Source organism: Lonchura striata, chromosome 2, assembly GCF_050655825.1.
Source record: "Lonchura striata isolate lonStrDom1 chromosome 2, ASM5065582v1, whole genome shotgun sequence".
Taxonomy (NCBI): domain Eukaryota; kingdom Metazoa; phylum Chordata; class Aves; order Passeriformes; family Estrildidae; genus Lonchura; species Lonchura striata.
Genome location: NC_140704.1, coordinates 105,711,853 through 105,739,840, shown reverse-complemented (window position 1 = coordinate 105,739,840; position 27,988 = coordinate 105,711,853). Strand labels below are relative to the sequence as shown.

The following is a 27,988-nucleotide window of genomic DNA, read 5'->3' as shown; positions in this document are numbered from 1 at the left end:
GGCAAAGAATCCTTAATTTTACAGTTAGGCATTTTTTTTTATTTCAATCAATAGTTTAACAAGTGCTTAAACTTCCCCAGCAGTTTTATCTGGAACATAGTTGAGAAGAAAAATATCTTCTATAACTTTACAAAAATAAAAAGATTTTTTTTCTTTTAAAATCCGGCACTTTAGGCAAGCACGCTCCGACTCAAGCAAGACTGACATTATATCCTAAAATACAGACTTCTGTTCATAGAAATGACATTCTACCCCAGGACAGCAGGCACAATATGTAAATAGTATACAAACAGAGTAAGAACACTTGTTTTGACTTTTCTGATCCCTTTTGTCCTATTTCTTGAATAGAGCCTCTTAAAACAATTTGCCCAAGAATTTTAGGTTCATTTCTTCTGTCAGATGGATCATTGAGGAGGATACTACTGAGAGAAAAGCTTTCACCTGTCCTGGCAACACTGGTTGCAGCTGAAGATTAACATTAATGGATTATTTTTTTAAAAAAACCTTCTTCATTTCAGCAAGGTACAAATCACCCAGTTTGCAGGTCTTCCACTGCTAACCTACTCGCAGCTTAACTTCTTTAGCAGCCAGGGCTGCCAGCACATGAGGTCAGATTGAAGAAATAAAATGAATGGAATATATTGTGTCACATATGTATGTGGTGCTGTGCAGCAGTTAATTTAGTGAGTGATGAAACCAAAAGAGGGGGTAAGCTTAGTTCCTCGTTCTCTGCCTGCAAGCAAGGAGAAGCCTCATAGAGAATACAGACTAGCACATAAACGATGCACTCTGAAGACTTACAGCTTTGTCCAACTTGACTTGTATTGGCTAAAAGAAAAATTAAAAATATACAGGCATGTGGAGGTAAGCTGGTGCAGCAAATGCTAAGAGCCCAGATCATAAAATTATGTTTCTGGTCAACACTACAAATAAGCTACAGAAGTCCCCATCAGATTTCATGTACTACATTGTGAAGACCTTTTAAAAATACTTCCTTATTAAGTGTCTTTAAATAACAGGGGGAAAAAAGAGCATTTATTGTACAATTTGTACAGTGAGTCACATTTTCATGTAGTCTAACCATAAACCTTGGAAAACCTAGACCTTTGCATGTCTGTGATTCAAAACAGCTGAGACATGAATGTGCTTTTAGAGGTTATAACTAGACAGATCTTTCTCTTGAAACTGTTGCAATATTTTTGACATTAGACAATTGAGAGAGGAGCCACAAGGCACTAACAAACTGTAGATGATTGCTCCGATGAGTATAGAAAATCATGCTGTGGAACAGTTCTTTTGGTCTTTGCTTTCATCCTGCATCACAAGCATTTGGAGATGTCAGCTGGGATTGAGCTGTGTGTGGCACTTGCACAGAAAAGTGACAGAGTCTGACAACTTCTAACCACGGATATTTTTTTCAGAGATAGGACCACATGGGAATGGTTGATGGTGGTAAAAGCAGCTTGTCTTGTGTTATATAAGGAATGCCACGCAGTACCCATACTTTTAAATAAAAACTAGTGTAAACTGCTACTAGATCTCAAATAGAAGTCAGAAATGAAGCAAGTACTTAGGGGACTTGTTTAACTTTAACTATTCAGTAACCCAGTTAGAGATATGGTATCACTCTGCTGACTACAAAATTCAATCTAGAGAAAACCAAACTCCATGCTGGTTTGTAACTACTCTGTCACAGGCATCCTATCTCCTTCTTGACCCTCTAGTTAAAACTGTGCCCTTCACCAGCAACTGATCCAGAGCTGGCTCTGGATCTGCATGGAGCAAAAAACCATCAAGAAACGCTGATCAGAACAGCTGTTTTTCATAGGGCTCAATTCACCATGGTGAGTTGTCTTTCAGATCCTTCCAACAGGCTGAAGGAGGATCTGACATCAGATGGATGGATAAACACTTTCTCTGGTGACTACTGAGCCAACCTGAGCTCCATTCCTGACTCTTAAGTAACAGTTTTCTCTGACTTTTCATTTGTCTGAGGAAAAAATATGAAAGATGTGGTCTGACTCAGCAGCGCATCTATCTATGATACTGCTCCTTCCCTCTGTCTTCCTGCTGTCTCAAAACTAGGTGAAGTCTGTTCCTCTGTTTCAACTGTGAGGAAATTCACATCCATGTTTTCAAGGAATGCTTTTGCTATAGTAGTCAGTATGAAGACTCACTATGTAAAGCTGAAAGATTTTCATTCAAAACATACTTTTTCTAGGATACTGAAAAGAATACATTAAAGGTTATTTTTCTGACACAGTACTGGACTGGGCAGCTAGCAGCTGCTTATGCTGTGAAGAAACGCCACAACTTTTATCCTTATGTTTCTTATAGATGTTCCTGCACCTCCTGTGAGACAAAATGTGTACATCAGTAAAAGCCACAGCCCAAACACAAGATTAAGCTATGCCCTCAGAAGATCACTCCCCATTAAAGCAGGGGAGCATGGTTCATCTATGAATTTCTAACTCCTTGCTGGCCTTAAAGATCTCCCCTACTGCTTCAAGAGTCTGCTCTGATTTGCATCAGTGCACAAAAGGATGTATTCACCACTGAGGGAAACCTGAGAGTTTCCAGGGCAGGCTCTAGTTGACAAATGCTCTTTAAGGGCTGTGTCTATCCACCTTCCCAGCAGTGTCTCCCCAAACCAATGCTGATTTAAACTCTATGAAACTGTGGCATGTGTTGGGACAGTTCAGCAAGGAGAAAAGGAAGGATGTGGTTGCATTAGTGCATCTCTTGCTCCTCCGTCTGTAAGACTGGGCCAGTGTTCCTCCACCTGAGGCTATGTTTCCAGCTACCTTCTTGCTCTACCAGGGACCACAGTGTGCTTGCTGCTGTAACCCTTTTCCCCGTTCTTACACGAGCTCACATGACTAAAAAGATGCTGCTAAATAGGGCTGCAGAACACGTAAGATCCCGTTTGCTTTACTCTGCTCACCCAGCTGATCCAAGTACTGCACGTGGAGTATGTAAGGCCTTGGGAATATGGAAAGAGAAGTCTTTCCTGCAGCCTTGTGTTGGCAGCTTACCTGCACTCTGTGCATCTGACAGGAAAATTGCTGCTGCTGGCTGGCTTTGAGGGGGCTTAGTTGTAACTACTCTCTAGATATAAAGGGAGGCCTCGAAGCAATTACACAGCTAAGTTAATTGAATAAGAAAATACTAAACCACTGGTTATTTTTACAACTTAATGATTGTAAAAATAGCATAAATTACTTGGAATATTTTTTTTAATTAGGGGTATCAACCGTTTAGCTCTTTTTGAACAGAGGGCTGTTGATTTGCTGATTCTTTCTGTATTATGAGGTGTGATATAATGGCAAGATAAATCTTTGTGGGTTTCCTCCTTATATACATATCTACATCAGAGCTGTGAAGTCAGAGAGGGAAGCAGCTATCACAGTACTGGCATAACACCGAGCCCTTCCCCAGAGCTAAATTCTGATGAGAAATCAGGCATTGGGGATAAGAGTACCACAACAGTAAGATGGCAGAGATGACTGAAGCAGAATCATAGAGTTCATCCCAGCAGCTAAAAAAAAAAAAAATAAAAGGAGACCCCCTCCCTCCCCCCAGAAGTCTGCAGTCCTAAAGTGCAATTACTTTTGTGCAGTCGTGTCAGGCCAGGGATCAGACTGGATGAAGTTCAAAGCACAAACATCAAACGAGTGCCGTTCAGGATTCGAGAAGGAAGAGGGAAGTAAGGAAAAGAACAACAGTTCTCAGGCATTCAAGTGCATCAAGAAAATAAATGTCCTTTTCTGTGTGAAGAAAAACAACCCCCAGTCTGGAGGAATCCTGGCTTTGTAGTCATGAACAATAAGTTTTTCTCGCTTCTAGCTGAGAATATCCCAATATGACACAGTACAAATAAACAACAAAGCAAGAGCTGGGGTGCTGGGATATTTTTCCGGTGCTCTGCTGCTATACAGCCTGATTTTATTCTCCTCGGGTGACTCTTCAGATCTGGGTACTGATGAGGCGCACTGAATTAAAGGCATCTGGTAGGAAGTGGCTCTTTTCTCGGGTCGGTCGGGGCTGGAGCCGTCACTCGGTCTCTGGCCATTGTACAGCAGGTACCTGCCCCAGGCATCCTGCTCCATCTTGAAGATTTCGTACTCGGTGTGAGGTAGGCGGATGCCGAGCGCGATGCAGCCGTTTGTGTGGGTGACGTCCTGCTGAACCCCAACCTGCCAGGATCCCTGTGCTCCACATTCATTCCCATTGAAGACGTTGAGCAGCGAGGCTGTGGCTATATCCATGGGAGTGACCTTCATGTGATTCACTGTGAGAGAGGAAGAGGGGAGCTGTTAGCAGAGGGACAAAAACAAAAGCAAAGCCAACATGCCGATTGGGGCACACCTGTTAAATTGAAATTGTCTCCCCTTGTTCATTCTTAAATTAGTTTTTCACATTACAGGTGTGGCCAGAAAATCTAGGAGCAAAATTTTATGTCTTTGTCTTGCAAAAATTGCTTTTTTCACAGAACAACCCCCCTCCAACTCAGTTGAAGAAAACCTGATGGCCACATATCTCAGCCAGAGATTAAGCAGAGCTTTTCATAAATTCCAGACAATCCTTCACAGGTAAAGTCTGGTTGGTTATATAAGGAGATAGGGAAAAGAGGAAACAATAAAACTTTACTCATGTTTTATTACTGTCTGTATTAATTTGTAAATAGAGCATTTATCACATATTTTTCAAAATTTCTTAATATTTTCTAGCTACCCTATAAACCTAATAAAATAATTAGTTCCCACTGGGAAATTTGTAAAACATCACAGTTGCACTATCATCCTATATTACCTGTCCTTTTTTCCATGAATTATAAAATATAGATGACCTGCAGAAAGATGTTTTTTTCTCATCTCTCAACATTGGCGGCAGCTTGCAGTATTAAATATAGAACTGCTGCAGCTTCTTTAGTTCTAACCTGCTTGTATTTCTAAGGAGTTTAAGGCATATAGAGTTTCATTTTCCAGCCAAGTCAAAAAAGTTGAGAAAAGCCAAAATGAATGAGCCTGCAGAAGCTGAATAGAGATTTTCCCTTGTGGGTTTTTGACACTGTATATCAAGAAAAGTGGATCTGAATGGATTGGTGCTGACCAAAACAGAAGAAAATAACCATCCCTCCTGCCTCCCAACATACCAAAATCCCAAATTCTCTTGCACATCATTTTTATACTAAGATTCGTTGTGAGCTTTTCCTGAGCTTTTATAAACAGCTGTTTGACTAAATGACTCTACAAGTCACATTATTTACTCCAGCTGGGGTAAAAGGTAATTTATAGAAACTGAACCTGAAAGTTTTACCTAAGCCAAATTAGTGACCTTGATCTGTAAGGTACGTTGGCACAACATAAACCAGAAATCCAAGCAGAAACTGGATTTCATACCAGGAGCTGACATGGGACATGCTGCACATGCAGCTTGAAAGAGCCAAAGTTCTGACAGGCAAGGGTACCTCCCATCTCCTACAAAAATCTCAGATACATAGATTATTTCTTCTAGTTGGACGCTTTTCTAAATTAGACCCATGCAAGACGCTTTATGCTTCTAATGTGGTAACTGAAATAAAGAGAAGAGCCTACAGAGGGCTTGAGGCTACCAGAGGCTCCGCTGGGGCTGGTGCTGTGGTGGAATGTTGTGTTTTGGAGATGTTTGTTTGTGTGAGTGGTTCAGGCCCCTGAGCTCCTTTTAAGCAGGGTGCCATGGGACTGTTTGCACAGGAAAGCTTCTCAGCCATGGGTGGTGCCACCGAGAGCTGCTTTCTGAAGTACCCGAAGGGTTTGGGTTGGATACATTTTGTCTTTGCTCTAGCATCTTTAATCAGAGGTGTCTTTAGGGACACCCTTATTTGCTTGAGGGCCTCTTGGGAGGTACACGTGAAAAGATGCATGCTGCTGCATCTGTCTTCCACAGAAAATTATTTATACCGCGTCAGATCTGAAATGCCTTCTGAAGATGCTTTTTTCTCTCTACTAAAGGAGCCCTAGGACACAGATCTACCACTTCTCTTAGAGGCTTGACATCTGGCCACTGGACTTCAAGATCACTAAGTAATGTGAATTCTTATTTTCTTGTGTACTTAAAGACCTCTGCCTCAAATGAGTATTGCTTCAATGGTGTGAAATGCCATGCAGCTGTATAGTTGGCTGGGCATTCACACAATGCCTGCAAACGTCCCAAGTAATAATGAACTCCTGAAAATCTGAATGAAATCATCAGCAACCAAATAATTATGAGCAAACCGCTCCGGTCCATAACTACCTCCCTCCCCATTGTATCAAGCAACTCTACCTTTGAACACAAACTCTGTGCCACCCATGACTTTGGACGAGTGCACTCCCCGGCTGTAGCGTCCCTTGGCATAGATGGTGAAGGTGGGGTGCTTGCAGATGGGGTCGGAGTAGTGGTAGTAGTGGCCCTCCCAGGTGTTGTTGTTGTCGTGGAAGATGAAGTGCCGAGTCAGGAAGAGCACCTCCGGCCGCACCTCACAGCGCTGGCTCACCCACTCTCCGTGCAGCCCGATGGTCAGGTCTGCCTTGGGGGCCAGGATGGGTGGGTGGTGCTCATCCGAGCGGTAGATGATCCTGCACGGGATGCACATGCGCTCGTGGTTCTGCAACAAAGCAGATAGAAACCCTCAGCTGGCATCACCAGGGAAACAGGGCAATGCAGCAGGCCAGCCACTTCATGCTGAAGTGACACCGGCTCCACATTTTAAGGAATGCATTGTCATTTCTGATCTTGTTAGTGGTACCATTTGGGCTTGTATTTGTACGACTGCACAACAGAGGAGCTTGTAAGAAATTAATTCCCTTGTCTGCATTTATCTGAAATTAACATTTTAGTCCAGGATCCAGAAAAGGCTCACTTTATCCTTTGCATCATACAAGAAGCTGGTAGATGGTAATTTACTATGATAGGGATTTTGCAATGCTTGTGTCAGAAATCAATACATTTGCTGAACTCTTATTTATCTTTTAGTTGTTAACTGTAAGGGAGGGGAAGACCGGTAACCAATGGGGATAGGGGTAGGGAGTGGCCCCGGGATGGGGTGATACAACGTGGTCTAATGGGGGAAGGATATGAGAGGGGCCCCAGGCCCTCGCCCAATCACCCGGTGCCCTGAGTAGAAGCTTCTGGATGGATGGGAAGGAACACCGAGTGACAGACAAGGCACCAGGGAGGGGTAAAGTGCCTCTTCCAGGGTGATGGATAGATACTGGAAAGGCGGGAAGGGAGGACAAGGCAGGAAAACTGGGGATAAACCAAGTCGTACATGGGGGTACAAAGGAATAAACCAATACATAATACAGGGATAATAAAACATACAAATAACGCAACTCCACATTTAAGTATACTGTAGATAAACATGGGTGTTATAAGGACTTCTTTCTTTTTGGATGGAACCGTGGGAGAATAGTAACCAGTGCTTTTTAAAATGTTTCAGCTTTGCTGAGCCCTAACACAAGTTTGGGAAGTGTGTGATATGGTTGGCTGCTGCTGGACATGGAGAAAACTTCATGGCCCTCTCCAGCAGGAACAGGGTCCATGGTACCTGCCGAGCTCCAGGGTAGTTCACCAATGTGGGCCATGCACCAACCTCAAGCAGCCAAGTACCTCTGGTCCCAAATGTGAGTACGTAGGGTGTCTTAGGAGGGGACTACAGGCTCCCAAGTCTGTGGCAGGAGTGGAGAAATTTCAGGCTGAAGCTTCCGCCTCCTGAGAAACACCATTTATAGTTACTTTGACCATTATTCTACATCCTAGGAACATAGAACAGCTGCCATTTCATTGATTTCACTGTTGCTGAAAAGACTTTGGATGACTATCTGGTCTGGGATGGGGCAAATATAAACCCTGTTTAATATGCATAAAATAAATATATTGTGGGTGTTGCACGTTGATTCTCTGAAGCTACCTACAGTAATTTTATTGGAGGAATTCAGGGCACTAATGAAGATTGTGTGAATGTCACCCCTAAAGTAAGCCAGAGCTGAGGGCAGTGAGTGAAGAAATGCTGAGTTCACAGCAGCTCATGTGCACTTTAAAGTAATAGCAGTTAATATGAGCATTTATGTTATGGAAGGTCCTCAGAGAGGCCTCTGAAAAGAGGGCTGGAAAGGTGTACAAAGAAAAAGTATTTCTGTAAATCTCCCAGATGGCTGCATGTTGAGCTTTAGCTCTTAACTTGATGCACCTCAGGAAAACACCTCACAGCTTGAATGTGGTGGATGTGAGTAACCTGGCAGTGCATCCCCCTCTCTCCAGGAAGGATCAAGGAGTGTCCTTGAGAGATGAAAGTACAAGATCTTTGTTGGTTGATCTGAATCAGTGGCCAACAGCCCTGCTCTAAGGAGGAAGGATGCTGGACTGGTGACCTCTCAAGAATCCTTCCACCCCAAAACACATGGTCTTCTGGAGACCACATGTCAGCATGCTCTTAAAGTGGATGAAGTCCTTTCCCCCTGTGGAACTTGGTACCAAATTTTAAGATATGTTTTTTTCAGCTAAATTCTGCAAGCGGGTGAGAGGTCTGTTAGTACCTTTGTGAAATACAAAGAACATTTAATTGAGTAATTTAACAGCAACTGGTGAAGTTAGTGCAGATATATATACAGAAAGTATATTTCAATTGTAATAGAAATAATGTTTTGGTTTTTTTTCTGGAGATGAAGATGCCAGAGCCTTTTAACCACACATTTCTGTCCTGCCATGGGGCAGACTCGCTGCACTGTTCCCTGACACATAAGGGCACCGATGACAGAAACTCTATGGCTGTTACTGCCCCACTCTCATAAAGTGAATCCAGAAAGCAAGAAAAATACAGTGCTATAAAACTAAAAATAGCTTATATAAGCTGAATCCATCAATAGTAGGAGAGAATTTCTCCTACAGTCCCTTCTCTACTGCAGTGAATTTGAAAGCTTCTATCATCTCTCAGAGGAGACCCTGGCAGAGCAGTACATTGGTTTGGTTTATATTCACATCTTCCTCCCAGGAGTCCATCCTCCAAAAACAGTTTGTGAGCCAAAGCAATTTAACCTGGGAACCAGTGATTTCTGTTGGTCTCGTTCAAAATCTGAAGAAAACCAAACAACAACTCATCCTGTTTTCTGTTTTGGTCACCAGTGGCCACCATTACACTGTGAGCAGAGGTGACTCTTGGTAAACTCTGGGAAGGTCCTTGTTAACTCTCTGTTACTTGTCTGTAGTTCACCTAGCTCTTTGACCCCGTGGTCCTGAACTACTGTAGCTCTGTGCAGCCCTTCTAATTCTGAAGGCTTTGCAGCAGCTGTGAGGGTCTGGCCAGTTGGGCTGCTAAGGAATGTCCAGCCTGACAGCCTTCTAGTCACTGATGGTGTGCCCAAATGAGGGAGCTGAGGCAACCAGGCACTTTTTGCATTGAACCATGAGTGCAGCAGGGATGGGTTGGGGTGGTGAAGGAGGAAGTAGAAACATCCCTTTCACAGCTGAGACACCAGCTGGCTCCAGCCTCTCAGAGGATGTACTCTGAATGCATCGCATTCTAGAGACCAGCATTTGAATCTAAGCCCACATAAACCTTTTTTGCAGTGATACTATCTTTCACAACTTTTTATAAACTTCTTAGTGGAAGAATATGCCATGTATAAATTCCCTCAGTATGATTTTTGCCCAAGTAATGGGCAAGGGAAAAAGCTAGTTCTCTTATGAGGCAATTTGAATTAATTATGGAGTAATTTATGTTTAACAATTGACTGTGTATTTTGCTCTTGCTTTTTTAGGTCAGCTGCTCTTGGATCTTAATTACACTATCTGAGGCTTTGCAAATCACTCCCTTTCCATGTGTTTCAGGGAAAGATTATTTTCTAAAAACAGGCATTCAAAGAAAATAGGGAACAGAGACAGAATTTGAATCCAAACAGGATTAAGAACTCTCTAATAAAAAGCTCATTGGGGCATGACATAAACTAAAAAGCAATAAAACAAGCAGAGGACAGGATGAATATCAGTTCTATATTTTGATTATCTTAAGTGCACAGTGCAGTATTTTTAATAGTGGGGCCTTGCTAGAAGGACTGGGCCCTAAAATAGCTGGAAGATCCCTTCCCATTATGTGTGGCTCCCTGCAGCTCTGCAGTGCCAAAGCCATAGTGACAACATTCCTTATCCTTCCAGGTGTTTCTTTAAAGCCAATTTCTGAACTAATCCATTACGTCATGTGTGCCAAAACAAGCCTGAATCTCTGGCTGAAAACTCAGTTCTTGTAGCTGGGGAGAAAACATCTTAGGATCTAAAAATTCCCACCAACATTTTTTCTTATCACTCTGTCCTGCTGTCTCAGCTGAAGTGGCAATAAGGCCAGAGAGCTCTGGAAGCCAAGCAGTGGGAATTCTAATTAAAAAAAGCTAGCAAAGATGAGGTTTCTCCATCTTTTTCCCAATTGCTATGGATAGCCAGAAACATAAACCCTCCCAGCACAGCCTAATTTTCTTTTAAGTTCTGTGGAATTCTATGGCTGCCTAGGACTAATTGTGTGACATTGGCTATGCCACATAGCATGTCTGTCACGTTGTACTCAGCATATCCTTGTTGCAGGGAGACATGAAATGAGGGACTGGGCATTGGATTTCCTCAAGCATGGGCTCAGGCTTGAACTGTGTGTGCAGTACAGATCTAACCAGAATCCTGGGATGTTGTAGGGCCCAACAGCCACAAAAGCTGGGGTAGGAAACCCCTGCCACGTGAATGCACGTATTACCATGAGGAGAAGTGCTGAAAAGGAGAGGGAAAAGCCACACTCAGCTATGGCCTTGCACACCTCTCAAATATCCCATGTTGTGGGCAGGACTAGCTGGGACTGGAACAAGTCATGCCTGGTCAGGATAATTTAAACCTCACCACCCAAAGAAGCACAGTACCAGGTGCTAGTGTTAGCAACTAAGTACAAATGGAAATTCTTGGGAGAACATCAATTCAAGAAAATGCTCCCAGCTCAACAAAAAAAGTTGGATGGCTTTGCTTCCCATTGCCAAGGAGCCAAGTCCACAGGAAGGACACATTTATGAATTGCTCAGGATAGTATCAGGCTCGCTCCTCCACCACTGTAGATAACTGCAGACCAAGACAAGACTTTAAAAAATGACCACAAATTCTCTCCAGTACAAAAGTGATAATTTGCAGGCTTTGCATGACCTCATATGAAGCTGAGTTGACTAATGTGCATTAGCCTGGCTTTGGGGAGTTGACAAGCATGCCTGACACAGTTATAACTCAGCCTGCCAAATGGAATGAAGAAAAATGAAGATTTAAAACTTTAATTAAAAATCTTGAGGCAAGTAAAATGCTGGAGAGAGCGGTAACTCCTTTGCAGAGTTCTCAGATAGATATTTCTTTTGGTGGGGAACAGAGGTGCTGCAAGCAGGAAGGAGGGTGGAGATATGCTCTGATTTATCTGCAAATGTGTACCATATATTCTAAGATATTGAGGAATGGTTTTTATTAACTGCTCTTATGAAGGGAAAGATAGTGAAGGAATCTCAAGGCACTACCATTACACAACTGTCTGATCTATGATGTTGATTCTGTTGCACAACCCAGAATAAAACTGAAATAAACAAAACCAATATGAAATGCAAAAGTACTCTGGTTGTTCTTTTCTGGTATAAATGACTTTTGCCTGGACAAAAGACAAGAACAAAGAGAAAACCAGACGTCTCAGATGAATGTGCTTGCATGTCATCTATCCCATTAAAATGATACTAAATTATGGTGACATGAATGTTTTATGAAGTATTAACAAAAAAAATTCCTGGAAAACCTGAAGAGACAGCTTGAATGTCCATTTTTACTCCCAAATAAAGCTGCCTTATGTATTTATCATGCACTTAAAAAGCATCCTATACAGCCCTCTAAACCATGCAGTATTACCACTGAGTCTTCCCTGCCTTTTTACAAAAGATGAAGCCACTGTGCTTAGATGCCAACTGCAAGGAAGGTGTTAGATACATATACTGAGTTGACCTGAAGGCCCAGGCTAGGCTAAATAGTTAATTTTGATCCCTGGTGCTGCATTTGAGTTGTGGCAGGCTTTTACTGCAGCTGCAGAGCAGACAGTGATAACTGCAGACGTGGCATCCTTAAAGGCGCAGGGCCACGTGCTGCTGAGCATGGCAAGGGCCAACCTTAGCTAAAAGCTGCTTCCTTCTTCATCTCTGTAGGGCACCACACACAATTGAAGGTTTATTGTTCATAAACCTTCAATTAACCCACTTGAGCATTCTTCTGAATATTTCTACCTTGCTTCCCCTCATAATTTTCCTAACCAAGAGCCCTTTTCAAGTAATAATGGACAAAAGGCACCCTTCAAGTGCTGCCTTAATCTAGAAGTCTAGTGGCACCACTCAGGCAACAAAGGAGTTTTGTCGGCCAAAATGATACTTTTTGGTTTAGTTTTGCATATTTCTCTGAGGCGCTTCACATGTTTAACATCTATTTATTAACTCATGATTGCATTTCCCTGGAAGCTTCACATGTACATAGTATTCCCCTAGCGATGAAGTCACTGTGTTTCAAAGAGATGAAGATTCAAATTTTTGAAAAGCACAGAAAACTTTGCACACTTTGCTCTTTCTTGGATAAAGGAAAACCCAAGAACCAGTCTCCGTCATACACTGACTCTGCAAATTCCAGGTGCTGCTGGACATCAAGTCCCTTGGTAAATAAAGTTGTGATAGAGAATTTATTCATTAGTCACATTTTAAAGGGAAAACATCTTACTGAAAGATGATTTCAGTAAGTGTCCAGCAAATGATTCAGCATGACAAAGAGTGAAGGTTATCCTAGGGCTTTTTAGGTTTCTTGTGATGTTCCAGACTATGTCAGCCTTATTCCTAAGTAATGATCTAACCAGAATGACTGGTCATCACAGTCCTGCTCTGATATTTCCCGTTACTCTGTCACACGATAAAATAGCACAAGGAGTTCTTTGTTTACAAAGCAATATTGCTGAGGCAATTACATGTGAAATAAGTCTCCCAGTATTGCTATTATGCACATTTTCTGTAGTTTAGAGCAGACATTTCTGAAGACATTTTGTGTCCTGTACAGAGAACGAATACTGCATTCAAGCCTTCCTTCATGCTACAAGTCCCTGTATACTTTTGTGATATTACAACTAATCAGGCAGCCTACTTGGTGTTGTCCTAATTGGGAACATTCTGTGTAATATATGTGATGATGGCGCAGCAGTTCCTCCATCCTGCCCCTCCCACCCATGTGCTCTCTCATGCTGGCTGAAGAAGCTCCATGTGTGATAGCTTGAACCACTCGATAAACTTGCAATGTCAAGAGACATCAAAGATGTTCATCTCCATTCATCAGCCAGTCCTAACTAGCATCTTGAGCCAGGTTAGGAAATAGCCAAGATAAATCTATATAGTGACCTATTCATCATCTGCACTAAAGAACTTCCACATATTTTACAGGAAGAATTTGTTTAAGGTATGTTCTTATCTAAGAGAATTCGTAAAGCCTTAAGAGATGACATATTATATGTTTTTATAAGCTCCCTGATTCTATATGAACACTTGAGATACGGTAATCTGCGAATTTATTCAGATCTGTAGCTCAGCATAAAGCTGTCTGGTTTTTGGACAGCCTTTTTGATTTACCATCCCGTGGTGAAATCATTGCAAGAATTTGGAAAAGGTCCAATTCTATTTGTTTAAAGTCCTGATCATGTGGCTTTGGCATTCCTAACATATCCAGCAATCATTTGTTTTTAATTACCATTCATTTCAACCACATGAGTAATGAATGTGGCTACCACATCCAACTTACAGGCTGTGTAAACTCTTAGGCTGGGTGGAACTTTCTTCTATATAGAGGCTTAACTATAAATTTAACTAAAAATGTGAATCCTCTTAACTTATTTTAGACAGGTCTTTGTGAGTCTAAAATATAAATAAATAAAAAGGAAATGAAAAAAGCCTTAAATGAAAGATTCCACACAATACACCTGATTCACCTCAGAAGCAATTTCCTGGCCTCCCCAACCTCTTGGTATGACTGTAGAAACCTTAAAAAAACAAGTTGATTTAACGTTTCTATTTATTCGTGGTGTCCAGTTTCCAGAGGAGTCTGTGACTTGTAGTTTTAAACTCAATTTAGCATTTAAACTCATTTTCAGCTAGGTCCCAGTGGAGCAACAATTAAAAAAGGAAAAGAGTTCAAAAAGGAAGGGTTATAACCTTTTAACAGTATGTTTGCCTGGACTTCAAGAAAAAAAAAAGGAAAAAAAAAATCACTTCTGTTGCTATTCTTCCTGCATTTGGCAAACAGTAGGTCAGAGTGCCTGTTGAGAACCTGTCGGTATAGGGATCTTTCTGCTTAGGTACAAACCAACAAACCCACATCCTGGAATCTTTCATGGCAGCTGAAGCAAAGGTTCATTTTTTATGGTATTGCTATTTATATAATACTGAAAGCCTAGTACCAGCAGGCCCAGCTTCTCTTACCTAACTTGTCTCAAGAAACACACCTCTCCTATGTAAAATTTGGGCCCTTAAATTTGAACATTGTATTTTAGAGGCACTATATTTTAGAGAGAAAAAGGGATGCTATGCCAGCAGAACACAGTGTCAGAAAAATCATTACCTAAAATTACGGCAGGCCTGGACAACAATCTTAATTTTCTAAAGCTGTCTGAAAGTACATCTGATTGCTCTGACTGTAATGAAATTACTACAAGGTGCAAGTATAGACATTTACTATCTTATTTATCAGCCCAGAATAAGACACCTAGATTAGACCAGAACAAATACTCAGGTATAGCGATTTAAATCAAGATTTTGTCTCTGTTTCAAGTGGTCAGAAAAAGATCTACAATGTTTTCTAGAACAGATACAATATAGCTGGTGTCTAATAATTTCTATCTACAGATACCTGCAGGAAGAAATCTAGCAAAGAACCTTCACACCCAAATCAGTAAAGTGAAAGTTTATGTGGTTAAAAAGTTTTGCAGAGGACTGATACTGTGTACACCTTCTGCTGCTGAAACACTCTATTTTGGGAAGGTAAGTTTTAAAAAAACCCCTCAGATTTGTCCTTGGTAACTTCAAGACAGCATAACAGTCAACTGTGGATTAAAATGGTCCCTAGGCCAGGCTACAAAGCAATTAAAGGCAGATCAAATAATGTTGTGTTTCCTGCTATTGCTGATAAGCTGACTTTTGAACCATTTGTGGTGAGATGATTAAAAATGGTGGTAACCCATTAGCTGGAAGTGATGCTGTGGCAATGCCCAGCTGGAGCACACTGGTGGCAGCAGTACCTGGCAATGTGGTTCCAATTGCTGCCTGCCTTTGAAATGTCACCAGGAAAGATCTATGACAGCCTTCCAGCTACAGGCCATCAGTGTCTGTGCTTCCTTTTTGAGTTTTATTTAGCTTACTATGGGTTGATCAATTCCTGATGAAGCTGAGGGCACTTTGAGGCCCCTTTGAAAACTGAACTATCAAATGGAATTAGAGCCCCATTCAAAATTCACCTGTTTTTCATTTCATTAATGTGTGTGCCCATGTCTGGATCCATGACCTGTGCAGTCCATCAGTTTTTTTTCCTTCATGCTGCCCCTTCCATGTGTTTACCTTCCAATTTCCTTGTCTTCTCTTCAGGTTATGGATCACCCAATTTCCATATGCTGATATTCATATTTGATTTCCTCTTCCCCTGGCCCTCCCATAGCTGCAGCAGTATCCACTGATGCCTGTTCCTCTTCTGCTGTCTCAGTTCTATATGAAACATTCCTCTCAGCTGCTAGCTTACAGCCATGGTCCCAGCCAACCACTCCCACTTCTGCCTACAAGTCTCTGATTCCAGCTTCAGAACGGCCTTTATTGAGCTTACCTAATGAGATTACTTTTTTTGCATATTTGCAGTCACATAAACCACAGCTAAGTTACTGTTCTCACAAAGTGAGTTCTGTTATCTTCTGTTAACTAAGGCTGTAATCAACCCCTGTGTTAGAAGCACATCTACATTTTAGGTTACATCAGTGCACTTAGAAGAACTGAGTGATTTGGGCTTTGTCAGCAGTATCTTAAGAAGAGGACATATGCAAACCCCCACAGACGTACCTTGGCATTTTGAAGAGGAGGTTGGTAGCTAGAGGGCCGATAGTACCTCCTCTGAGTAGCATCAGTGTGAATGTCTCCGAGGAATAGCTCCTCCACAAGGTGGTCAAAATTGTGGTGCAGGTACTGCTTCTCCACACGGATGAGCTGGAGTTCATGCATGGCAAAATTCAGAGCTTTGGTGCATTCACAGCCATTCTCTTCTCTCAGCAAATCATAGCTCACATCCTGCTCCCAGGGACTATCTGCTGGGATAAATCCAGGACACGTCTGGTTCACCAACTCACTTAATTTTTTGGCTACTGCTTCGTTGTGGCATATGATCTGTATGTTGCGGAGCTGATAGTCAGCCTCGGTGCCCCCCCGGATGATCCAGGACGCCTGCCGGAGACGGATTTTGCCTCGTATGACTAAGGTGTAGATGGGGTTCGTGCAGCGATTGCCGCCGTAATAGAACTGATAAGCCTTGAACGTGTTGTTGTGGTAGAACCTGTATGATCTTGTGATGAACTCTGGGCCTGCTCTAACTTCACAGCTGTGGGGGCAAAGAAAGCATGGAAACAAAACTTTAGCAAGGTGGCACATCACGTATACTACAGGCAACGAGACCCACATGGGTCCACAGAGACACCTGCGTGCTAATATCCCTCCAACAGGAATAGGAGTAAATAGAAACTAGGAATCTGTGGCCTGCCCATTATCCAACAATTTCCTCCCCTGCTATTAATACACTACTTCATGGTGATCATATCTAAAGGCTTTATCTTGTAGGATTAAATATTTTGAATCGTGTTTTGCTTTTGCCTGTTGTCTAGGGACCACCACGTGACTCAATTCTTCATTGAAAATAGTACCAGCTTATTAAACATTTATTGCTCTCTTTTGCACGGTAGATTTAGCAGAATGACTGATAACATCAGAAAGTGAAATGCCATCTGTCCAGGGAACAGCACAAAGAACTGGCTTATAAGCTGCTTTAGAAGCTTCTCTGTGTAACTCCATGATTTCTGGTCTGCTGTGGATATGCAGGATCATGTCCTGAGCTTTTCCACTCAAGCATTCAACAGGGGTGGCATTTAATGCAAACTTCTGACTATTAATGCAAAACTTCTACTTGGCTTGAATTTGGACCATGCAATATTCAAGTTTTGTTGGTTCTTTCTCTTTCTTCCCAATGCCCCCTGCCCCCCCCTTTTTTTATTTTTTTTTTTTTCTGGAAGTGTAAATGGCAGTTAAATTCCACTTCCTGTAGGAAGCCCTTCTGCGCCTTCAAACTTGTTACCCTTGTCACCTCTACACTGCTTAATATAAACAGAACTTTAGAATTGTTAAGGTTGGAAAAGACCTTTAAGACTATTGAGTCCAGCCATTAACCTAGCACCACAATGTTCGCCACTAAACCACATCCAGGTGCCATATCCACAAGTCTTTTGAACACTTCCAGAGATGTTAACTCCACCACTTCCCCAGGCAGCCTATTCCAATGCCTGACCACTCTTACATTGAAGAAATTTTTCTTAATATCTAATCTAAACCTCCCCTGGTGTAATTTGAGACCATTTCCTCTCATCCTGAAATACAGTCCTCTCTGTTAAAAAAAACCCTCAGTCTTTCCTACTACAAGTCACTTCCAATGAGCATGTGAATATTGCCTGCTGAGACACAGAAAGCAAAACCTCTCTGAAACACAAGTCATCAGGTATAAAGAGTAACAGAGCTAGTGAAATACAGATTCTTAATTTCTTATGCAAATAAAACCTGTGCTAGACCCATGCTCTGAAAACAAAGACCTATTCAATGGATCTAATGCATGGAGACAAATATAGTACAATGTTATGTTTGAATGAGCATCCATTTTGGCAGCTTGGTAGGCTCCTTCCTATTCAGAGAGATTTAAAGATATTTCACAGCATGCTGTTTAAAATCCAGACAATAAATTGATTCTTCAAGACAGCTTCATGGCATGCTATTTTAATGTACATAACGCTGCTCCTTCTCCTTTTATGCACAAACATATAGAGAGCATCTGGAATTTAGAGCATCACCACATTAAAAAAAGTATTTCTTCTGTTGAAAGTAGGAATATTTATCTTTCCCTCTCTGTTTTTTTACCATCTTCTCTTCCCCATCCCAAGGGGGTTTTATCTTTCCTTACCCAGTAGAGACCCAGTGGCCCTCAATATTGGGAGGCATCTGTACAGTGATCCGGGCTCCATTGTGAAGGTGTTTCAGCATATGATGGCACTGTGACTCCTTGAAAGCCCTCCAGGCACTCTTCTCCAAGGACCGAGGGTGGGTTCTACTGTCTGGGTGAAGAAGAGCAGAACCTTCTCCCAGCCCTGTGACAGAAAGCATAAATGATATCATGAGACCCTGCTGAGTAGGGCATCAGTGTGATCAAGGACATTGTGACCGTCTTGTGTTGAATGACACTTGTTCATCTTGTTATGTGTCTGGGCAAATACTGTTTACATTTACTTTCTCATATGAAAAAAAATTATGGGAAACTCTTCCTTTCTGTCATACCACTCATAATCCACTACATAAACTTATGAAATAAACTGGGTAAAAGACTCAAACTGAAATGCTGTGTCTCCACACCCAGGAGATGTGGCTCTGAAAAGGAACTTTGCAGACACCTCTGTAATCTCTGGTCAAGACAATCAAAAACATAGGCTTTCCAACTTTCAGAAAGTTGTGTCCAGATCCGGACACAAACTTTGCGGTTTCAGCCCACCTCTAATTTGAACGCTTCTATAATAAACTTGCAAATAAAGACTACTCTTTAAAGTCAAGGGAAAACAGATATTAAAGGCAAAGCCTCTGCACACAGGAAGCCTCTGTGATGACTGAGGCGGTCAATTAAAGGCAGATCCTTCTATTTTTATTTTAAAGGGGAAAAGGAATTTCCAAAGCTAACTTTATCTCCAGTACACAGTAATTTTGGTTTCTAGTAATGTATACATACAAAATCTACCAGTATGCTCTCTAAACAATATTAATTGAACAAAATGAATACATAGCTTCAAAAGGAATGTGCCTTTACTCTTTTAGACACAGCCTGCTCTTAGATATGTTGGAAAACACGGATCAAAAGAAAACCTCACATCTAGAGGTTAAAAGGTGACAAACATGAACCTAACATAATGTGTTGGAAATTGTGTTACATTGCCAGAAGGAATTTGAGCACCAGAGGGCTACAAAATGAATAAGGGGTGGGGTGAAGGGGCTGTTTGAGTGCCTGGGAAGTTGGTGCAGCCATCGCAGGAAAGGGATGTCTCACTGTAAGGGGAAGGGTCTGGGATTCATCCCCATATTTTCTGCTGCTTTCTCAGCTGATCTGAATAAGAAACAGGGCTGTTGGAGATCACCAGTGAGAGCCACCCAGTACAGGATCCTATGCTTTATGTCCCAGGCTCCATCTGACATTTGGGCACATGCCTGGTGTTAGGCAGACACTTTCTTAAACCTTTCCTATTTCCCATTAAAAAAAAAAAAAAAAAAAAAAGCGGGGGGGGAAAAGGGTGATTCATTATGTTGGCTAGGTCTTGGCAAGGTCTTGGCTAGGTCTTAGATCTTCTGGAAGAAACTTGGGTAACACCTGGGAAAATGGCATTGCCAAAATTATAAATACATGTCAATCATTTAAAACCAGCAATTTCTTAGCTAAACAGAAGCAAAGACTTGTCCAGGAGACAGGGTAAAAAATGATCAGAAAGAATACAATAAATACCTTAACCTAAAAAGTGCTTACCACTCAACAACATTAGGATTTAATGAGATTAATGAATACAACCTCACAAAATCTTTTCTGGAAAATCTGATTGCTTTGTTATGTTGCAGTTGCAAACAATTCTTCAATGTGAATGAGAATTTATGGCCTTGCTTTCTATAGGGTAATAAATACTAGGGATATTTTGATATTTGAGCACACTGCCTGAGATGCCCTTATGGAAGCCTGATTTTCAGGGGTTCAGTATTTCTCCCTTTCTGGAGGTCGGAGAGTTCTCAGGTGTTTCTACATTGCTGAGCAGTCACTCATGCTAGCACCAAACAACTCCCATTCTGCAGCCAGAAATGGTATAGCCATGACAGGGTAATGCTCTGCTTGAACAGACTACATCTTTGGAGAGGCAGAGTTGACTAGGCTGGGTCTGTGCTTCATGTCCATGCAAGGTGCATGGCAGAGTAGCCACCAGTGCTATCTTTCAACATGGTGTCCCCTGCAGACAAATTATTTCACACTGAAAAAAGACTTTGAAAATTTGCATTTCCTTTTGAAGTTGTTAAACATTTGAAATTTGTCATCAGAAGAAGGCTTTGAAATTGTTTAACTGGCTATTTTCAACGCATATTTATTGTACCACTTGCTTTTATACAGTTGTATTTTGCCTAGTTCATGTCATATGACTCATGAATACAGATGCATTTAGCAATGATTTATTCATTTAGACATACTTGGGGATTTAATTTCTTCAAGCAAAAATCCTTTTTTGGGATGACACCATCTTGTATGTGCACATATCAAAGAAAAAAACACAGTAACCACATCAGACATTCCCAATTATTCCCTGAAGGAAATAATGAAAAGAAGAAGTTTTTGAAAAGAAGTCAAACTTTATGTGGTATTATACAGTGTCTTCTTTGATACAGCTCAAAAGCAATTATGTCTTAGCTCTCCATGTCACATGAATGTAGTTCTGTCTGCAACTTGTAAATGATAAACTGCAGCTAGGGAATAGAAGGGAGATTTACATCAACAGGACTAGAGGAAAGAGGGTATTTGTTTGGGACTCTATCCATCCAACTATGAAAAATGAAGGTAAGAACAAATTCAGGTAATCAAGAGAGGCATGAGAACATAATGAAGGTTGCAGAGACATATAGAGATATGTAGAAAACACACATAGAATGATTTGGGTCGGAAGAGAAATTAAAAATTATCCAGTTCTTCTACCCCCTGACCATGGGCAGGGACACCTTCCACAGGACCAGATTGGTCAAGACCCCATCCACCCTGGCCTTGATGAGGCATCCACAACTTTCCTAGGCAACTTGTTCCATTGCCTCATCACCCTCCCAGTAAAGACTTTCTTCCTAAAGAAAGAATTAGATTTAGATCTAATCTAAACCTGTCCTTTCAGTTTAAAGCTGTTCCCCTTGTCCTATCACTACATGCCTTTGTAAAAAGTCCCTTTCCAGCTCTCTTGCAGGATCTCTTTAGGTATTGGAAGGTGCTCTAAGGTTTCCCCAGAGCCTTCTCTTCTGCATGCTGAACAACCCTGGCTCTATCAGTCCATTGCCACAGGAGAGCTGCTGCAGCCCTCTGACTATCTTAGTGGCCTCCTTTGGACTTGCTCCAGCATGTCCATGTGCTTCTTGTGCTCAGTAACCCAGAACTGGACACAGTACTTGAAGTGGGATCTCACCAGAGCAGAGCAGATGGACAGAATCCCCTGCCTTGCTGCGCTGCCCACTCTGCTTTGGATGCAGCCTGGGATCTTTGGCTTTCTGGGCTCTGAGTGCACATATTGAGCTTCTCATCAACCAACATCTCCAGGTCTTTGTCCCTGGGGCTTCACTCAATAATGCTAAACATCACAGGACCAGAATATCAGAATATGAAATACAGAATAAAATTAAGAGACAGCAATGGGACCTTTACCTATGATTGCCTTGCTGGAGCAAGGAAATACTTAATTTAGTGCAAACTTCTTCCTTACAAAGAAGTAATTTCAACACTTTTGTAGTTACTGATGTATGCCCGTAGATACAACTGCCATACAAAGGAGATGTAACTTCCCTTTGTACCATCTGCAGGTCAAGCACTGAGACCAGAGATATGCTTCCCACACAGAACAGTAAATCAAGCACCATCTTCTGTGTTTTTCCTCACAGTAGGTGCTCAGAGGCGGTGCAGTGCCCCCCTGCTCCACCCTTGGCAGTGCACACAAGGTGTTCTGTAAAACTGAGGAACTACAGGGATGATTCACTTATTTTAAAAGATCCATTTGGCCCTGTTAAATTAGACATTGCTGGAAAGGCTCAAGGTTAAAACATGCATTCACAAAACTGGGAAAAGAATTTAATGACTCTTTAGAAGCCCACTTTGGATAGTAGATGCAGTTGCAACATAGTTGGAGCTATTACTTTCATTCAGAGAGATCCAAGTCTGCTATTCTTAATAGCACTGACAGATGGAAGGTTTCAGTATCTCCATGACTATCTCAGACTCATCTGAGAATATTTCAGACTCTCTTTCTGTTTGAATTTTTGTGTGTTATCAAGGAATATTACCCACTTGTTTAAAAATATAAACCAAAATCCACCCACTATGTTACTACTCAAAAGTGTGACAGTTTTCAAACAAGCAAAAAAGCAAAAAAATCTTTGCATGAGACCAATAACAATAATTTTGTGAAGCCTCTGGTTGGCTCTCACTTTAGCTACACTACAATCAGATATTGGTATGATTGTAGCCCCCACCCCACAGCATTTGTTTTCACAAAGGAGCAAGTCCAAAAGGAAAAGGGAAAATCCAGAATCCACATGAAATACCAGGTAGCAAAGCAAAAGCATTCTATGATGAGCTGATATCCAGTTTCCCTTTCAAAATCAAGCCCTGGCAGTGACACAGCTTTAGCATGAAACTAATTGAATATAGTATAAGAGGTGCTACAGCTCACTGGGGATCCCTGCCCAGACCCTCAGAGATCACACAGATCTTGAGGACCTGTGATCTCAGATCACACTTTACAGGATCCAACATCCGTCTGAGTGGGAAAGTGGAGGTGTGTACAGCTGCCATGCCAGTGAGACGTGGATAGGAGCAGGCACCACACCAGAGAGAGGGCTTCAGGCTCTCATGTTCACCTATAAACCTGTATCTGATGTGGGAACAACCATTCAAGATAAAAATAATTGTTAAGGGAAGATAGGTTACTTTCAAGTTCTTCAAAGATTTCTGCACATAGCTGAGAGTAAAATACAAATCTTAAAAGGGCAATCTGTTGGCAGCCTGTTACTCAAAAGTGTTTCAAAAATGGTTATGACAAAGCTCTCTGCCAATATTTCTGCAAAAAACTGCAAGCTTCTAGAATGAATGTTTTGGTTTTCTGAAAAACAGTATGCAAATACTGTACAATGGCAACAAAGATAAAACATAGAGTTGTGCTTGAACACAGACAGTTTTAATTTAATTTGTGCCTCAACACCCAGGCCAAATTCTGTTCAGAGTTACGCCAGACTGCTAAAGCATAAGGAAAATAATCTTAAACTGTTTAGATTTTATCAGTTTAATGAATGTCTCTACCAAAATTGAAACCATGGCTTTGAACATGTCCAAGTGTAGCACTTCAAGCCAGTCTCAAAGCTACCAGGTGTTCAGCAGGTTCATCCTTTGCTAGATGGTTGAAGAGATGTTACCTCAGAGTAGGTCTCAGTCCTGGATTTAGGCAGGGATTTGCTCAGCAGGAATCACTTAACTTTTTTTTTTTTTAATTTCTAGTGATGTAAATTTTATTATGAAGTAAAACTACCTCAAGTGATACCATAAGTTCAAAATAAGCAATGGCTTTATCTCTGATAGAAACATTTTAACATTAATGCTTTACTCCTGCAGCAATCTCTTTTCAAGTTAGAACTTGTCTGAAACTGGAAAAACCTTACAACAGATAAAGAATAATTGTCTGGATTAACTTTATAGCTCTCCTTATCTGGGCAGTTGCCCTGCACAATTAAATAAGTAGACATTTGGATTATGCTCTTTCTTGATGTGGGACGGTGTCAGATAATGCCTATGACAGGCCTTTAGCTCCAGTGCAAGCTTACATAATTGCCATGGAGAATATAATGTCCTGTTACCAAGCCACGGGCTGTGTTTACCAGTGTTTTCCCTGCACTTGAAACTTCAAAGAGTCCTTGCAAGACCGGGGCCTAAATTAGCTACTACAAACAAAAGGGTTGGGAAAGGAAAGCCAGCTTGATGGCCAGGGAGGCAGACAGGACAATGGCTTCCTTTCTCATGTATCTGCTGCCTCTCTTGTGCACACAGAGTTCCCAAGTGCAGCCTTCGAAGAGAGGCAAAATGAACGCTTCAGAGCATGGAAGATCCTGAGGAGGGATCCGAAGTATGTTTTCATGGGGCAGCTAAAAAGTAACACCCTCAAATCTGACAGGCCCAGCATGGAGGTCCCCTGTTGCCCTACAGCTTGGTCCTTACTCAATCCTCTCTCCTGGAAGAGGTCAGAGAACCAAGAGCCAAGCAATTACACAGCCCATACCTCTGCTTAGCCGAAGTTTTTAGTTGGGATGGCTGCTGCGACGTGTGCAAGGTGAAATGGCACTGCCCAGAGTGAGGGTTTCTTTATGAAACCGTGTAAAGCCCATCTTACTTCAGGGCAGTGGGAACTCTGCCCCTGACAGGAACGGCTGCAGCACTGGGATGTCAGTGCAGTTCAGTATCAATGGTAGTTTGGTCTTGCCCTCTTTGCAAGAAATGTGTGCTCCATCCTGTACCCACACCTTGGCACTGGGGTTTATTCATGCAGAACTGCCCCCAGCTCCCCTGCGACTTGTGTCTGGGTGAAGACAGCACTAAACAAACTCATTACATACAATCCTACCCTCTATCAGCCCTAAATAATCACTCACTAATGAAATACTATCCTTTCCTTGAATAGCTGAAGGTATTTGCCTCCAGTATAGATGAGGCAACTTTTGGGTCCCATTGTGTGCCAGCCTACTTTCTACAAACACCCTACAGAGCACAAAAAAGTTGCCCTCTCTATTGATAACACCAACATGTTATGACTGTGTTAGCCCACAAGAGCTAACAAGGCAAAATAAAAGCACAAAAATGAGTGAAATGGTGACAAAATGTGAATATTTTGACATATGCTGACAAAATTGTGAATAAAATTTAGTTCATCTTCTAACTCTCCCTGCAAATTCTCCAACGCTTACACTAAGCAGTGTGTCTTCCCATCCTTTTATTTTCTTCTAGATTTTGAAATGCATTATTTAATTGAGGAAACAGATCATATATGTCTCTAACACAGGGCACAATATATGTTCATTCTATGGCTATGGGTATTTATATCTCCTGATACATTTCCTTATTATTTTCCTGAAAAAGTTTGGAAATAAAACACTACTATATAACTAATTTAAGCAACATTGCCAGAGAACTTTTAAAAGCATAAACAGTTTTGCTCTGAAAAGCCTATTAGTCTTGTTTTCATCATCTTTATTAGTACCATTTCCATGATGTTATTGAATAATTGTTTTAAAGTTTCTAACTCATTACTCTAACAGTAGCATGATCAGAAATACACTAACTTTTTTTTAGCATCTGTGTTTATATTTAAAAAGGTTATATTTACAGAATAAATTAGCCAAATTTGTTCTGAATCCATTTGAACGTAGCTCTTATTATTTAGGTTTTCTGGAGTTGAATGATCTTAGTGTTTGACATCTGACAGCCATTCTGTGGCTTTTTGTCTAAGCAAAGAAAACAGTGATAATGGACAACTTCCAGCAAAACTTTTTTTCTTTTTGGTGACACTGTACATGTACAGGTTTTATTTTGATGAATGAAGACTAATTTTTCCAACTCAGTGATGTTAAAGCAGGCATTTCTTAATGCAATGAAAGCAGAAGCTCTATCCTTACAGGACATTTTAACTTGTGTCACAAAGCTTTAAGCCCTAAAAAGCCTCAACCATCCACCCACACTCATTCACTTTTAACCCTCGAATTGCCATATGCAATAGAAATCCAGAAAGAAAACATTACATGCTGCAAAGAGGCTTAACACTGCAATCCCCTGGGATTGCTGGTTATTCTTACACATTAGCAATTCAGGATAGCCACTGATCAAAGGATGCTTCTACTGACTTTATGGCATGGACGAAAAAGCTCTAGACCAAGTTATAGCCAACAGGGTAAACACATTTCCATGGGCTATGTTTTAGTGCCACTGATACAATTTTCAAGTTTGCAAGAGGGCAGTAGTTTCCAAACTCTTGAAACTCTGATCTAAAAACTGTGAACTGCTACACTGCTAAGGTACTTGTCTTCATATACAAGGCAGTGAGTTGTATCTTTCTACAAGAACTTTGGTTTATGTTATTTGGTGAAATATAACTGCATATGGAAGAAATGGATGACTTTCCTTCATCATCCTCTTTTGGCAGCTGCTGTTTTGATCTGATCACTCGCCCTGATTTGTTTCCTGCTCCAGCCAGCATTCAGCTCTGCTCTGTAATTCCAAGCAGATGAGCCAGGGAGTCCAACCCTGCAATTACACCTCCTTTCTTTACCCTATAACTTCAAGTCTCCCATTTCAACTTTTACATCTCAGATCACAGAGTTTAAAGAACACCTCTGGCATCCTGTCAGGTCTGGCTCAGCGAAACATGTTTCTGTGCTCTCCGGATCTCATAGCTGAGCAGTGAGAAGAGTATAAACCTCCTCCTGGGGATCAGAGCCTCCTACTCTTTCTTTCTCTAAACAAAATATAACATCAGAAGCCCATGCTCTTTATTATTTATTAAATACCATAGTGTGTGCTTAGCACTTGTACAAACAGAGAGAGACAATCCCTGCTTCACAAAATCAACCCCAGGAATAGCTTTGAAATCCTTAACCCCAGCTCACAGATCTCCCACTGAATCCATGTAGGTCACTTGTATTTTAACAGTTAAAAGAATTCCTCTTTTTACGACTAAGCTTGGGGTCCTAAGAAATTTGACTGATGGATGCTGGATGCTACAAAGGACTTCAGAATTAGGAACACTTCAAAATGATGCTGTAAGCGAATAACTTGAGTCACAGTTTCAGAAGGATATCATACCCAGATTTTTCAAATCTGGATGCCAAATGTTAGACATACCTAAGCAGCTCATTAAACTGCCTTATTTTTAGAAATTTCCCTTTAAGAACACTGGCTTTCTGAAAAGATGGTTTATCTTTTTAAGAGCCCAAAAATGAATTTACAAGCTGAACTTTCAAGTTTAAATATGCCGACTTTTCTCACTAAAATTTTGCCTACTGTGCAGTTTCAGAGAGATGTCAGTCCAGGATTAAACTGAGAGGCTGTCAAAGCAGGATAATAACATGCGTAATAACATCCAGAATTTTTGTGCTCTGCAGCAAAACAATTTTAGTTGGGCACAAGATCCGGTGCTGGCACACTTTGCAACCGAAGGCTTCCCAGGTAACACCTCCACGCCAAAAACCGCTTCCCGATAAGAGGAAGAACGCGGGCCCCGCAGGGTGTCCCGGCCAAACGCGCCGGAGTTTCGGCAGCGCCAGCTCTTGCCGGAGGTGGGCAAAGAAACTTTGTGTGAGGTGCCCGAACTAATTGCTCCATCCAAGGAGTCCCAGGCTGCAACACAATCCGCCGACACACACTTGGGAGCGGGGCGCTTTCGGCGTGGTTTTACCCCCGCCGGCGGCTGCCGCTCCTACGCGTGCTGCGCAGGGGTGCCGCTAACACGGCGGCCGGGCAGAGCCGGGGGTCTGCCCGCTTCCCATGCTCTGCCCGACCTCCGGCCCGGGCAGGGGACCCACGACGGGAGAGCGACCCACCCGCGCCCCTCTGTCCCCGCCAGAGCGCCTCTGGGGCTCCCTCGCACCCCAGCCGCTTTTCGGGGCACCCCGCGGACCGAGCCCCGCCGGCAGCCGCGCCGGCACCGCACTCACCGTGCAGCAGCAGGGCTGGGAACAGGTACCGCACCAGGCTGCCGTACGGGGCGGGCATCTCCCCGGCTCGCAGCGCTCCTGGCCCGCTCCGGCCGCCGCCGCTCCCGCCGCGCCGCCCGCGCCTCAGCGCCGCCGCGGGCAGCCCACGGCCC

At 42.0% G+C, this 27,988-nt stretch overlaps 1 protein-coding gene across 1 annotated transcript; it reads right to left on the bottom strand.

Annotated features, from left to right (window-relative positions):
• Positions 1 to 16: 16 nt before the first annotated feature.
• On the bottom strand, positions 17 to 27,988 carry APCDD1 (APC down-regulated 1). The gene is made up of 5 exons (XM_021527774.3): positions 27,837 to 27,988; positions 18,286 to 18,469; positions 16,134 to 16,665; positions 6,307 to 6,628; positions 17 to 4,291 (listed from the first exon to the last, which is right to left on the bottom strand). Exons 1-5 carry the CDS (start codon positions 27,892 to 27,894, stop codon positions 3,843 to 3,845), a joined length of 1,545 nt encoding a protein of 514 aa, XP_021383449.2. The 5' UTR covers positions 27,895 to 27,988; the 3' UTR covers positions 17 to 3,842.

Excerpts from the sequence above, each read along its gene's own strand:
- APCDD1 (XM_021527774.3), bottom strand. The coding sequence starts at position 27,894 with ATGCCCGCCCCGTACGGCAGCCTGGTGCGGTACCTGTTCCCAGCCCTG. Across the intron at positions 16,666-18,285 it reads GGCCACTGGGTCTCTACTGG|CTGTGAAGTTAGAGCAGGCC; the intron begins GTAAGGAAAGAT and ends TTGCCCCCACAG. Across the intron at positions 6,629-16,133 it reads CTCCTCTTCAAAATGCCAAG|AACCACGAGCGCATGTGCAT; the intron begins GTACGTCTGTGG and ends GCTTTGTTGCAG.